General features: G+C 49.9%; 1 protein-coding gene and 1 long non-coding RNA gene across 2 annotated transcripts in view; one reads left to right on the forward strand and one right to left on the reverse strand.

The window, feature by feature from the left end:
• Positions 1-13954, reverse strand: part of LOC307227194 (unconventional myosin-Ig-like) — a 100500-nt gene that overhangs the window by 25560 nt on the left and 60986 nt on the right. Inside the window, exons 19-21 of the mRNA XM_079996441.1 lie at positions 7092-7196; positions 6086-6199; positions 4155-4309 (exon numbers count right to left, since the gene is read on the reverse strand). Coding sequence (XP_079852567.1) covers positions 4155-4309; positions 6086-6199; positions 7092-7196 — 374 coding nt within the window. The remainder of the gene's footprint in view (positions 1-4154; positions 4310-6085; positions 6200-7091; positions 7197-13954) is intronic.
• The window catches only part of LOC307199358, a 155486-nt gene that overhangs the window by 13437 nt on the left and 128095 nt on the right, over positions 1-13954 (forward strand). The gene's annotated exons all lie outside the window — the stretch shown is intronic.

A 13954-nucleotide genomic window follows, 5' to 3' on the forward strand; every position in this document is an offset into this window, starting at 1 on the left:
CGGCGAAAGAAGAATGGCAGACAAAATTAATACACTACGCAGAATTAGATAAAATGACAGGAAGGATTCGAAACCTGCGGGACCAGAGATTCGCAGAAGATTGGAAGAAATATACGAATTATTTGAAGAGCAACTGTAATCGACAAATTATGCTAGTAGGACTACAATAAGTTTTGTAAGGAGAAATGTATGAAACATTGCAGTGTAGAGAAAGAATAGAGTTATTAGTTATGAGATTTAAATGTAATAGTCGGAGCAAGGAATGTATATTAAGTGAATAGATTGGAAAATTTTCAGATGTGATTGATGGAAGTAAAAAAAAAATGGTATGAGATATGAAAGTATGTTTAGTTATTGTTGAAAATGATATGCTGAAAAACTAATAAAAAATTATATTAAAAAAAAAGAACTGGTGTTGTCATGATTCATAAGAATGGAGGGAAAAGCAGGCGAGGGAACAAAAGGATCAATATGGTTAGAAAAGGGCCATAGTTCAGTGGTAGGGAAGAGGTACCGTATTTTTCACTCCATAAGGCCCACTGGACCATAAAGTGCACCTAGTTTTTACGGGGGGAAATCAAGAAAAGGATGTCACATAGAGGAGGGAGAAAGGTTGTTTTCTGCTGCTCCAGAGAAGCGGACACAGAGCAATGGTTCCAAACTACAAGAAAGAAGATTCCACCTAAACATTAGGAAGAACTTCCTGATGGTAAGAGCTGTTTGACAGTGGAATTTGCTGCCAAGGAGTGTTGTGGAGTCTCCTTCTTTGGAGGTCTTTAAGCAGAGGCTTGACAACCATATGTCAGGAATGCTCTGATGGTGTTTCCTGCTTGGCAGGGGGTTGGAACTCCATGGCCCTTGTGGTCTCTTCCAACTCTAGGATTCTATGATTCTATGATTCTAAGAAAAAAAAAATCCATCCCACTGGCTGTCTTGGCTTCCTCTTTAGCCGCACGCAACCTCTCCAGCCAGGAGAGGCTGCGCGCGGCTTTGGCAGAAGCCAAGACAGTGAGCGGGATGGATCCCATTCGCTGTCTTGGCTTCGTTTTCAGCCGCGGGGCTGGGGCGGGGGAAGCCCGAGCTTCCCCCGACCCCAGCCCCCAGAACAGGTCCGGGAGCGGCGGCAAGGTTGCGAAGCCTTTGGAGCGCAGCGCAAGTTCCCGCTGTGCTCCAAAGGCTTCAGATGGCTATCCCTGAAGCCTGGAGAGCGAGAGGGGTCAGTGCTCACCGACCCCTCTCACTCTCCAGGCTTCAGTGAAAGCAATGCGTAGCCTCCGGAGCGTGGAGGGAGCACTCCCTCTGCACTTTGGAGGCTTCGCGTTGCTGTCGCTGAAGCCAAGGAGGCTGCATTCGCTCCATAGGACGCACACACATTTCCCCTTAATTTTTGGAGGGGGAAAAGTGCGTCCTATAGAGCGAAAAATACGGTATATAAACAAGCTTTCAAATCTGCTGTGCACACCCACATCAGAACACCGGCTGGTTCAGGCCAAAGGCGGTCCATTGAGTCCAGCCTTCTCACAGTGGCCAACCTCATGATTCCCCTCATGGAAAACCATCAAGCAGGATTCGAACGCAAGAGCGCTCTCAACCTCCTGCGTTTTCCGGCAGCTGGTGTCTCAGTGTTGCTGCCTTCAGATGTGGAGACCAAGCCAGAAATCCACTGGTAATCCAGCCCAGCCCTGACAGCTGCCTTGCAGTCCATCACTCCCAACCTGCCAGCGCTGTGCAGTAATTTCTCGCAATCCCCTTTGTGAAGCTCCAGGGAGACGCACGGCAAACAGTCCAACCCCCCTTCCTTCCTTCCAGCCCTCCCTCCCCTTTCACCATCGTTCCTTTCTTCTCCTGCACCTGGTCAGTGTCCCGGCGCATGCCTGCAGCTGCCGCAACAGATGGCAATGACTCGACCCTGCAAGGATGGGGGGTTTCCGAGAGAAGGATCCCATCTGTCACCTGCTGCGACGGCGAAGGACCCAGGCTTGCATTCCCCCGGCTTCCCTTCCCCTCTCTCTGCCAATACGGATAATAATAATAATAATAATAATAATAATAATAATAATAATATAATTTATTATTTATACCCCGCCCATCTGGCTGAGTTTCCCCAGCCACTCTGGGCGGCTCCCAATCAAATGTTAAAAACAATACAGCATTAAATATTAAAAACTTCACTGAACAGGGAAGTTGCTTATTGGAGTTCTTCAGGGTTACAAATCACGCCGCTCCATGTGACCCCCCTGGCTCCAGGCCCCTGAAAGGTCCTTGAAATCATGGAATCGTAAGGTAAAGGGACCCCTGACCATTAGGTCCAGTCGTGGCCGACTCTGGGGTTGCGGCGCTCATCTCGCTTTACTGGCCAAGGGAGCCGGCGTACAGCTTCCGGGTCATGTGGCCAGCATAACTAAGCCGCTTCTGGCGAACCAGAGCAGTGCACGGAAACGCCGTTTACCTTCCCACTTTAGTGGTACCTATTTCTCTACTTGCACTTTGACTTGCTTTTGAACTGCTAGGTGGGCAGGAGCAGGGACCGAGCAACGGGAGCTCACCCCATTGCGGGGATTCGAACCACCGACCTTCTGATCGGCAAGCCCTAGGCTCTGTGGTTTAACCCACAGTGCTGCAACCCCAGAGTCGGCCATGACTGGACCTAATGGTCAGGGGTCCCTTTACCTTTACCTTTAAGCATTATGTTGCCCTCCAAGCTTTCTCAATTTTTTTGCCTCCATTGTTTCATTTATGTGCATACCCCAAAAGTCAAGTCATTGTGCCAGGCATACTTCTGGAGTGCTCAGAAGCCTGCTCTCAGACCCTCGTTCGGGAATCGATGTGCGAGCCCAGAGAAGGGGCTCTGCTTGTGTGCCAGGGTCAGCCCTACCGCCACTCCTAATCCCAGCTCAGACTCCTGAGCCTCCTCCATCTTCAGATCTGCATTAGGGTGCCCCGGGGGTCACTGGGTCAAGAGCGGCTCTCTCTAATCCCACCGCCGACGGGGAGGGGGGCCTATCTATCAAATGCATGGGAGACAGCATCTCAAAAAGCAGAGACATCACCTTGCCGACAAAGGTCTGTATAGTTAAAGCCATGGTTTTCCCAGTAGTGATGTATGGAAGTGAGAGCTGGACCATCAAGAAGGCTGATCACCGAAGAATGGATGCTTTTGAATTCTGGTGCTGGAGGAGACTCTTGAGAGTCCCATGGACTGCAAGAAGATCAAACCTCTCCATTCGGAAGGAAATCAGCCCTGAGTGATCACTGGAAGGACAGATCCTGAAGCTGAGGCTCCAGTACTTTGGCCACCTCATGAGAAGAGAAGACTCCCTGGAAAAGACCCTGATTTTGGGGGAAATGGAGGGCACAAGGAGAAGGGGACGACAGAGGACGAGATGGTGGGACAGTCTTCTCGAAGCTACCAGCATGAGTTTGACCAAACTGCGGGAGGCAGTGGAAGACAGGAGTGCCTGGTGTGCTCTGGTCCATGCGGTCACAAAGAGGCGGACACGACTAAACAACTAAACAACAACATACCTAACTGCAAATTCAAATGTACCTCTATCGTGTTTTATGACTTCCTTGATATTGTATGTGGGCTGGAACTGGTCTGTGACCGAAATAATAAAATTCATTCATTCATTCATTCGTAAACTGCCCTGTGATCTTCGGATTAATTTATAATTAAATAAATATTAATTAATAATTAATTAATTTAGTATTAATTATCCATGCCGCGCCACATTTAGGGAGTAACTGATGCAAAAGGGGCCCAAACCAAGTACTGAGTACATGTGCATGCTGCTATTTCTCAGAGGTCCAATATTGCTCTATTTGCAGTCCTTGTTTTGCTGGTTTCACTTAATATTCTAATTTTCTGAGATTGTTAATTTGGGGTTTTCATCAGCTGTACGCCATGATCATCACAATTATAACAAATAAAGGCTTGACATATCTCGCTTTGCATGTCATGAGTCTATCTCATATATTTGTTTCACCTTTTAAGTTGAATTACTGAAATAAACGAAAATATTATAATTTTCCGAGTTTCACCTGTACAGTTCCCAGGGTTGTACTTTCAGCAGAAGGTGCAGCTGTATTCTGACTCCGTGCTGCAATCAATCAACACCATTTTATTTATTTATTTTGCTTTAAAAGCCACCCACCTTCTGAAGTGGTCCACCATCACACCAACCAACTCCCCGACACGACCATCGTTTTCCGGCTGCATTTTGTGGAGGCAAACCACCAGGCCGTCGTGGTTCTGGGTGTGGAAGACAACCAGCTGATCCATGCCGCTGGTCACGCTCATCCCGGTCACCTGTCGAGAGAGACAAATCGCAAAAAGGTTCCAGCGCCTCCCCTCCAAGTGGAAACTAGGCGGCCAAGGCAAGGACGAAACAAGGTCTAAACTTAACAACCAGACGGGTACCAGAGAGACCATTGCAAGTCTGGCCAGCTGGATTGATGAGAGCCGTGTCCAAAAGAGTGGAATATTGCCTCTTCAACCTCTGAATTTATTATATATACCCCGCCCATCTGGCTGAGTTTCCCCAGCCACTCTGGGCAGCTCCCAACAGAATATTAAAAGCACAATAGAACATCAAACATGAAAAACTTCCCTAAACTGGGCTGCCTTCGGATGTCTTCTAAAAGTCAGATAGTTGTTTATTTCCTTGACATCTGATGGGAGGGCGTTCTGCAGGGCGGGCGCCACTACCGAGAAGGCCAGTTCACACAGTTCAAAGTTGGAGTTAACTCTGTTAGTAAAAACACGATCTCCATAGACTTCGCCAGGCCTAATGAGCACAGCAACTCATTCTCGGTGGACTTACACCATGTCTGTTTACACTCCAGCACAGCTTGCTGGGAACTTCCGTTTGTGTGTATAGCTTTTGCTTATGCTTCCTGCTCTTGGACACGAAAGAGAGCAGACATGTTTTTCCTCTTGTCCTAATGTGCGCTGAATAAACTGCTTGTGAATATGCTTTACACAGCCTCTCCCTGCCACTTCTGTTGTGCGTTTACTCTGCTGAGTCGCATGCCCAGATTCTGAAGCTCTGGGTCACAGATTCATGCTACACCAAGGACTGGAGTTCGACTGGCATGTTGGCCAGTGGGCTGGAGCCAGTTGGGGGCTTGCCAATTGCCCCCAATTCCTTAGCAGCATCCCAACAGATTGGGCCATCTTTTAAAAATCCACCAATATAGTTGTGCCGATGATCATCATCATCATAATAATAATAATAATAATAATAATAATAATAAATTTTATTTATATCCTGCCCTCCCCAGCCGAAGCCGGCCTCAGGGCGGCTAACAACACTAAAGTAGTGCAACATTATAAAAACATTATAAAAATTAATTAAAATCAAAATTGATGGCAACCATAAACTAAAGTTTTGTAAAGATTGCCAAAGGAGGGAGTCAGGCTGCGCCCTGACCAAAGGCCTGGCGGAACAGCTCTGTCTTGCAGGCCCTGCGGAAAGATGTCAAGTCCTGCAGGGCCCTAGTCTCTTGTGACAGAGCGTTCCACCAGGTTGGAGCCGCAGCCGAAAAAGCCCTGGCTCTAGTTGAGGCCAGCCTAACCTCTCTGTGGCCTGGGACCTCCAAGATGTTTTTATTTGAAGACCATAAGTTCCTCTGTGGGGCATACCAGGAGAGGCGGTCCCGTAGGTACGAGGGTCCTAGGCCGTATAGGGCTTTGAAGGTTAAAACCAGCACCTTAAACCTGATCCTGTACCCCACCGGGAGCCAGTGCAGCTGGTATAGCACCGGATGAATGTGATCTCTAAGCGAAGACCCCGTAACGAGTCTCGCTGCGGCATTCTGCACCCGCTGGAGTTTCTGGGTCAGTCTCAAGGGCAGCCCCACGTAGAGCGAGTTACAATAATCCAGTCTGGAGGTGACCGTCGCGTGGATCACAGTGGCTAGGTCAGGGCGAGAGAGGTAAGGAGCCAGCTGCTTAGCGATGGCATGTTGCAGAAGATGTTTGCAGAAACAGCGGCAGCCTGCGCAGTGTTACCACCTTAACTACCATGAAAGCTGCCCACCACACCACCACCCCGAGCCCGTTGCCAGGAGAGGTCCCTCTTACCATGCTCAGAGGAATCGATTTCATTACTTTGTACTGTTTCCTCGGTTCCAACTTGTATAGGTGCTGGTCTGTGATGAGGATGGCTCTGTCTGTGCTCTTGTTACAGCGGTTGATCTGCAAGGAGAGAACATCATCAGTAATGATACACTGGGCAAGAGTACCCACATGACCCAGAAGCTGTACTCTGGCTCCCTCGGCCAATAAAGCCAGATGAGCACCGCAACCCCAGAGTCATCTGCGACTGGACCTAATGGGCAGGGGTCCCTTTACCTTTAGCTTTAGCACCTTAAAAAGGGATCCCTGACCGTTAGGTCCAGTTGCGGACGACTCTGGGGTTGCGGCGCTCATCTCGCTTTACTGGCCGAGGGAGCCCACGTTTGTCATGTGGCCAACATAACTAAGCCGCTTCTGGCAAAACCAGAGCAGCGCATGGAAACGTCGTTTGCCTTCTTGCCGGAGCGGTACTTATTTATCTACTTGCACTTTGACGTGCTTTCGAACTGCTAGGTTGGCAGAGCTGGGACTGAGCTATGGGAGTTCACGCCGTTGCGGGGATTCGGACCGCCGACCTTCTGATCGGCAAGTCCTAGGCTCTGTGGTTTAACCCACAGCCCCACCCGTGTCCCTTAGAGACTGCGTTTAAAACCAAAATTGCAGTTGGATAGAAACTGTTTCTCAGGCGGCTGGTCCTAGTCTTTATACCCTGTATCTTCTTCCAGAAGGCAGAAGCTGAAAGAGATCATTTCCGGGGTGCGCACTATCCTGCGCTATCTCTGCAGTTTTCTTATGGCACCTGGATCACTGACCCACCAGAAAGGCAGGAGGGGAAAACAGAGCTGGTGGTTTTGCCAAGTCCCCAAGACACCTGAATTAGCAGTACGAAACGCCCTGAGATTTGAAAGGAAATTGCTCTCAACCCAATTTAGCTCAGCGGTGCATTTGATGCTCTGCGTTGAGTCAGGAGGGAGCGACAGAGGAGCAGCCTCTGCTTCTGCCAGCTGCTCACCTTGCGGACGTGGCACGAGAACAGCACGGAACGGAAGTGCACCTTCTCCTTCAGGGCTGACACCCGTTTGGCAAACTGGTCGGCCATTGTAGGGTTTTCCACCACCTGGAAAGAGTTAAACGAGAGATTGTGAGCTGAGTGGCTTGAGTAGGGCAGAGAAGGGCACAAAGTATTGTCGTCTCCCCCTTATTACTGGCAATTGTTATTTTCCCATTTGGAGGGCAGGGAAATAATAATTATGAAACAAGAATATTGAGGGGTCCCTTCAAGGGCTTCTTTTGGAAAACTGGACCTTTGGAGAGAGCGGACCTTTTAAGGCTCGAACAGGTCGGAAAATGAACAGAGACCAGACCAGGATATATGAAAGCAAAGCGGCTATAAGCCTGATCTTTATTAACGACTGCAACAGGGTGCCCACTGCTACACTGTTATAAGAATTTTAAGGTCATATATATATATATATATATATATATATATATATATATATATATATATATATATAAAATAAATGTTCATAAATGTCTGGAGCAGCACAGGAAGACTTTCCTGAAACCATTTTGACTCCCTGAAACCATTTAAAGGGGGGGAAACCTGGATGTACATTTCCAAAATATAAGGTAAAAAACAAATAAAAACAAACCTACATACAGCAACAGTGTTTTGTGTTGTGTAGGCTCCTATGATGTCAGTCATGGGCCCCGCCTGCTAGCCTGCTCCCTAAAATATCACTGGTTTGCTCACAAAGGTCCATATAGTAAAAGCTATGGTTTTCCCAGTAGTGATGTATGGAAGTGAGAGCTGGACCATCAAGAAGGCTGATTGCCAAAGAATGGATGCTTTTGAATTATGGTGCTGGAGGAGACTCTTGAGAGTCCCATGGACTGCAAGAAGATCAAACCTCTCCATTGTGAAGGAAATCAGCCCTGAGTGCTCACTGGAAGGACAGATCCTGAAGCTGAGGCTCCAAGACTTTGGCTACCTCATGAGAAGAGAAGACTCCCTGGAAAAGGAGAAAGATGGAGGGCACAAGGAGAAAGATGTTGGGAAAGATGGAGGGCACAAGGAGAAGGGGACAACAGAAATGGTGGGACAGTGTTCTCGAAGCTACCAGCATGAGTTTGACCAAACTGAGGGAGGCAGTGGAAGACAGGAGTGCCTGGCGTGCTCTGGTCCAGGGGGCCATGAAGAGTCGGACACGACTAATCAATAATAATAATAATAATAATAATAATTTGTTATTTATACCCCTCCCATCTGGCTGGGCCTCCCCAGCCACTCTGGGTGGCTTCCATAGAAACCAAAAATACAGTAAAATATCACACGTTAAAAACTTCCCTGAACAGGGCTGCCTTAAGCTGTCTTCTGAATGTCAGGTAGTTGTTTATCGCTTTGACATCTGCTGGAAGGGCGTTCCACAGGGCGGGCGCCACTACCGAGAAGGCCCTCTGCCTGGTTCCCTGTAACCTCACTTCTCGCAATGAGGGAACCACCAGAAGGCCCTCGGCGCTGGACCTCAGCATCCGGGCAGAACGATGGGGGTGGAGACGCTCCTTCAGGTATACTGGACCAAGGCCGTTTGGGACTTTAAAGGTCAGCACCAACACTTTGAATTGTGCTCAGAAACGTACTGGGAGCCAATGTAGGTCTTTCAAGACCGGTGTTATATGGTCTCGGCCGCCGCCCCCAGTCACCAGTCTAGCTGCCGCATTCTGGATTAGTTGTAGTTTCCGAGTCACCTTCAAAGGTAGCCCCACGTAGAGTGCATTGCAGTAGTCCAAGCGGGAGATAACCAGAGCATGCACCACTCTGGCGAGACAGTCCGCAGGCAGGGAGGGTCTCAGCCTACGTACCAGATGGAGCTGAGAGACAGCTGCCCTGGACACAGAATTGACCTGCTCCTCCATGGACAGCTGTGAGTCCAGAATGACTCCCAGGCTGCGCACCTGGTCCTTCAGGGGCACAGTTACCCCATTCAGGACCAGGGAGTCCTCCACACCTGCCCGCCTCCTGTCCCCCAAAAACAGTACTTCTGTCTTGTCAGGATTCAACCTCAATCTGTTAGCCGCCATCCATCCTCCAACCGCCTCCAGACACTCACACAGGACCTTCACCGCCCTCACTGGTTCTGATTTAAAAGAGAGGTAGAGCTGGGTATCATCCGCATACTGATGAACACCCAGCCCAAACCTCCTGATGATCTCTCCCAGCGGCTGCATGTAAATGTTGAAAAGCATGGGGGAGAGGACAGAACCCTGAGGCACCCCACAAGTGAGAGCCCAGGGGTCTGAACACTCATCCCCCACCACCACTTTCTGAACACGGCCCAGGAGGAAGGAGTGGAACCACTGTATGACAGTGCCCCCAGCCCCTCAAGACAGTCCAGAAGGATGTTATGGTCGATGGTATCAAACGCTGCTGAGAGATCCAGCAGAACTAGGAAACAGCTCTCACCTTTGTCCCTAGCCTGCTGGAGATCATCAACCAGTGCGACCAAGGCAGTTTCAGTCCCATGATGAGGCCTGAATCCCGACTGGAAGGGATCCAAATGGTCCGCTTCTTCCAGGTGTGCCTGGAGTTGTTCAGCAACCACTCGCTCAATCACCTTGCCCAAGAATGGAAGATTTGAGACTGGGCAATAGTTGGCCATTGTAGCTGCATCTAAAGATGGTTTTTTAAGAAGCGGTTTAACAACCGCCTCTTTCAGCCGGTCTGGGAAGGCTCCCTCACGGAGGGAAGCATTCACCACCCCACGAAGCCCATCGCCCAGTCCTTCCCGGCTAGCTTTTATAAGCTAGGATGGGCAAGGATCCAGGAGGTTGGTTTCACTCATCCAAGCAGCCTGTCCACATCCTCGGAGGTAACAGATTGGAATTGATCCCACTCAACTTGACTAGACAAAACTCTAGCACTCTCCCGCCCCAGCCCTGCTCCCACGGTGGAGTCTACTTCTTCCTGAATCTGAGCGACTTTATCTGCAAAAAACTTTGCAAAATCATTGCAGAAGAACATGTGGCCCGTACTGGGCCCCGATGTTGCAGGTGGTTCCGCTAAATTGTGAACCACCTGAAAAAGTCTCCTGCTGCTGTTTTCTGCAGATGCAATAGAGGTGGTGAAGAAATTCTTCTTCGCCGTCGCTATCGCCACTTGGTAGGCTCGACATTGAGCTCTAACCCATGTCCGGTCAGCTTCAGAATGGGTCTTCCCAATAGGACGCCTGGTGCAAACTAATGACTTCCTAAAAATCACTGCAACCCCCCCCTCCCCGCCCACATGACCTGGGTTGCTGTGCATAAGAGAAACCTGGTGGACAAGCAGCGGCAAGGACAGGCCCATCTGCTTCATCCAACCAAGTCTCTGTTACACATGCCAGGTCAAGTCCTCCATCCATGATCAAGTCATGGATGGCAGTGGTCTTGTGAATCATTGACCTGGCATTGCACAGCAGCACCTTCAGGTCATGTGGGTATCCCTTGCTGATTCTAGTATCCATCCGGTCAGGACCAGACCCGGAGGCAGGGATAGTCCTCAGACAACGACTAAACCTGGCCCCTCTGTAATGACATGGTCTAGTCTTAGCGTAACTCCTCCTCCTACCTGTGATCACTGAGATCGGTTGTCCCAGTGCACCCCCTCCCCTGTGGAATCAACAACAAATGACGTTTGTGGGGGATGGTCTTGGGTTACACCCCTTCTGTGATGTATGTATGATGTATGAAGGGGTGGTCTGGAGCTCCAGGGAAAGCAATTTAATATGTCTATATTAAATGGTCTGGAGCTCCAGGGCAGGGAATTTCAAATGTCTATATAAGGCCTTGCGCGCCACTGTTCGAGGTCCTCCTCCTTTCCTGCGTGTGAGGGGAGCACCCTGTTGCAACAGATCAATAAAGATCAGGCTTACGAGCTGCCTTGCTTCTCAATATTCTCTGGTTGGCCTCTGTCATTTTCTCCGACCGATGGAGAACCTACAAAGGACTCTATAAGGGCTCTTGTGTCCCCCATAAGGGAACAAGGGCAGATTTTTGTTTATTACAAGGCCTTCCTTTCAACCCCACCTTTTGGGAGAATGCTGCTTTTGACAACAAATCGAGGATGGCTGAATACTAAAGGACGACATCTCCCCACCGCCGCTCTATCTCTTGATGCTGGACCAAGGTAGCAATTCTCCCTCTGTAAGAAACTGGGCGTTCGCCTGTGTGTGCGCACGGAGGCTAACCTATTAACGCAGTACGATTCCACAGCTAGCCAGCCACCCACACAGCCTCTTGCTCCCGACTTAGAGGATTTTGGGGGAGACGTCGCCATGGAGACGGTGCATGAGAAAAGTTCCTCCTCATACGGAGCTTTCTGCTCGCCGCATCTTCAAGCTCCCGGAACAGATGCACCCGTCTTATTTCAGGGTGGTTTTTGGCACCCTCTCCAAATCACCCCACCCAAAGCCACGAGGCAGCAGGACTCAGCTGTGGGTGAAAACTCATCTGCTAGGCCTGGTGTGTGGGCTTGGGCTTACTCAGCAGGCCTGGGGTGACTCAGGAATCCCGTTTCAAGGGATAAACAAAGGCAGGTGACACTGCCACCAAGGCGGCGAGTGGGGAACACGTGGGCAGCTAGAGTCTTCCACGCCAGCCAGCTTTGGGCTTGGGAATACAGCTGCATCTCGCGAAAAGAGAGTCCTCCTGCCGGCTGAAGATTTGTCTGGCAATTCCTCATCAGTTCCTGCATTTCAATTTTCCTCCTCTCTAAGGACAGATGGGACAGGGACACGGGTGGTGCTGTGGGTTAAACCACAGAGCCTAGGTCTTGCTGATCAGAAGGTCGGCGGTTCTAATCCCCGCGACGGGGTGAGCTCCCGTTGCGCACTCCCTGCTCCTGCAAGTAGATAAATAGGTACCACTCCGACGGGAAGGTAAACGGCATTTTCGTGCGCTGCTCTGGTTCGCCAGAAGCGGCTCAGTCATGCTGGCCACATGAACCGGAAACTGTACGCCGGCTCCCTCAGCCAATAAAGCGAGATATTTTTGTTTGAAGACCGTAAGGTCCTCCGTGGGGCATAGCAGGAGAGGCGGCCCTGTAGGTACGAGGGTCCTAGGCCGTATAGGGCTTTAAAGGTTAAAACCAGCACCTTAAACCTAATCCTGTACTCCACCGGGAGCCAGGGAAGCTGGTATAGCATCGGGTGAATGTGATCCCGCAGTGAGGACCCAGTAAGGAGCCTTGCCGCGGCATTCTGCACCCGCTGGAGTTTCTGGGTCAGTCTCAAGGGCAGCCCCACGTAGAGCGAGTTACAATAATCCAGTCTGGAGGTGAGCATCGTGTGGATCACAGTGGCTAGGTCAGGGCGAGAGAGGTAAGGAGCCAACTGCTTAGCTTGGCGGAGATGAAAAAAATCCGCGTTTGTTATAGCTGCAATCTGCGCCTCCATGGAGAGGGAGGTATCGAAGATTACACCCAAACTCTTAACGGACGTCTCTGGCACTAATTGCACCCCTGCAAAAGATGGGAATTGTGGAGGAAAGCAACACACAAACTGGAAATCGTGGGTTTAATGATTGCTGGGGGCAACGTCAATCTCCCCACAGACCAATAGGGACAAATGCCCCATAAACAGGTCATAGTAAAGGTAAAGATAAAGGGACCCCTGACCGTTAGATCCAGTCATGGCCAACTCTGGGGTTGCGGCGCTCATCTAACTTTACTGGCCAAAGGAGCCGGCGTACAGTTTCCGGGTCATGTGGCCAGCATGACTAAGCCATTTCTGGCGAACCAGAGCAGCGCACGAAAACGCCGTTTACCTTCCCGCTGGAGTGGTACCTATTTATCTACTTGCACTTTGATGTGCTTTTAAACTGCTAGGTTGGCAGGAGCAGGGACTGAGCAACGGGAGCTCACCCCGTCGCAGGGATTCGAACCGCCGACCTTCTGATCGGCAAGTCCTAGGCTCTGGGGTTTAACCCAGAGTGCCACCCACATCCCTAAAAAGGTTATAGAATTAAAGAATTGTAGAGTGTGAAGCACACCCACCCACCCACCCCGGGGTCACCTGACTGTTCTCCTACAATGCAGGAATCCCAGCTGGATTGTGTTATCTAACTTCCCCCGCAAACAAATCAGACCAAATCCCCGGAAAAAATTGTGCAAACGGGTCAGGATGAAACCCTAGCGAAAGGGAAGTGACCCAGGATAGCCATTACCTGAGCTTCATGCACAAAAATGGCTATTTGCGTTGGGGGTCCTCACTTGATATGGTTAACGGCCGTCCACCTCTCTACAGTGGTGCCCCGCAAGACGAATGCCTCGCAAGACGAAAAACTCGCTAGACGAAAGGGTTTTCCGTTTTTCGAGGCACTTTGCAAGACGAATTTCCCTATGGGCTTGCTTCGCAAGACGAAAACGTCTTGCGAGTCTTGCGAGTTTTTCCCCTTCCCCCCCCTTTTCTAAGCCGCTAAGCCGCTAATAGGGATGCTTCGTAAGTCGAAAAAACTGCAAGACGAAGAGACTCGCGGAACGCATTAATTTCGTCTTGCGAGGCACCACTGTAGTCTAAATGAATCCACGCTAGCACTTTGAGAAAATAATACAGTGGTACCTCGCAAGACGAATGCCTCGCAAGACGAAAAACGCGCAAGACGAAAGAGTTTTCCGTTTTTTGAGTCATTCCGCAAGACGAATTTCCCTATGGGCCTGCTTCGCAAGACGAAACGTCTTGCGAGTTCTTGCGAGTTTGTTTCCTTTTTCTTAAAGCCACTAAGCCGCTAATAGCCGCTAAGCCGCTAAGCCGTTAATAGCCGCTAAGCCGCTAATAGCCGTGCTTCGCAAGACGAAAAAACCGCAAGACGAAGAGACTCGCGGAATGAATTAATTTCGTC

Source organism: Podarcis cretensis (genome assembly GCF_951804945.1).
Source record: "Podarcis cretensis genome assembly, chromosome: 12".
Classification (NCBI taxonomy): Eukaryota; Metazoa; Chordata; class Lepidosauria; order Squamata; family Lacertidae; genus Podarcis; species Podarcis cretensis.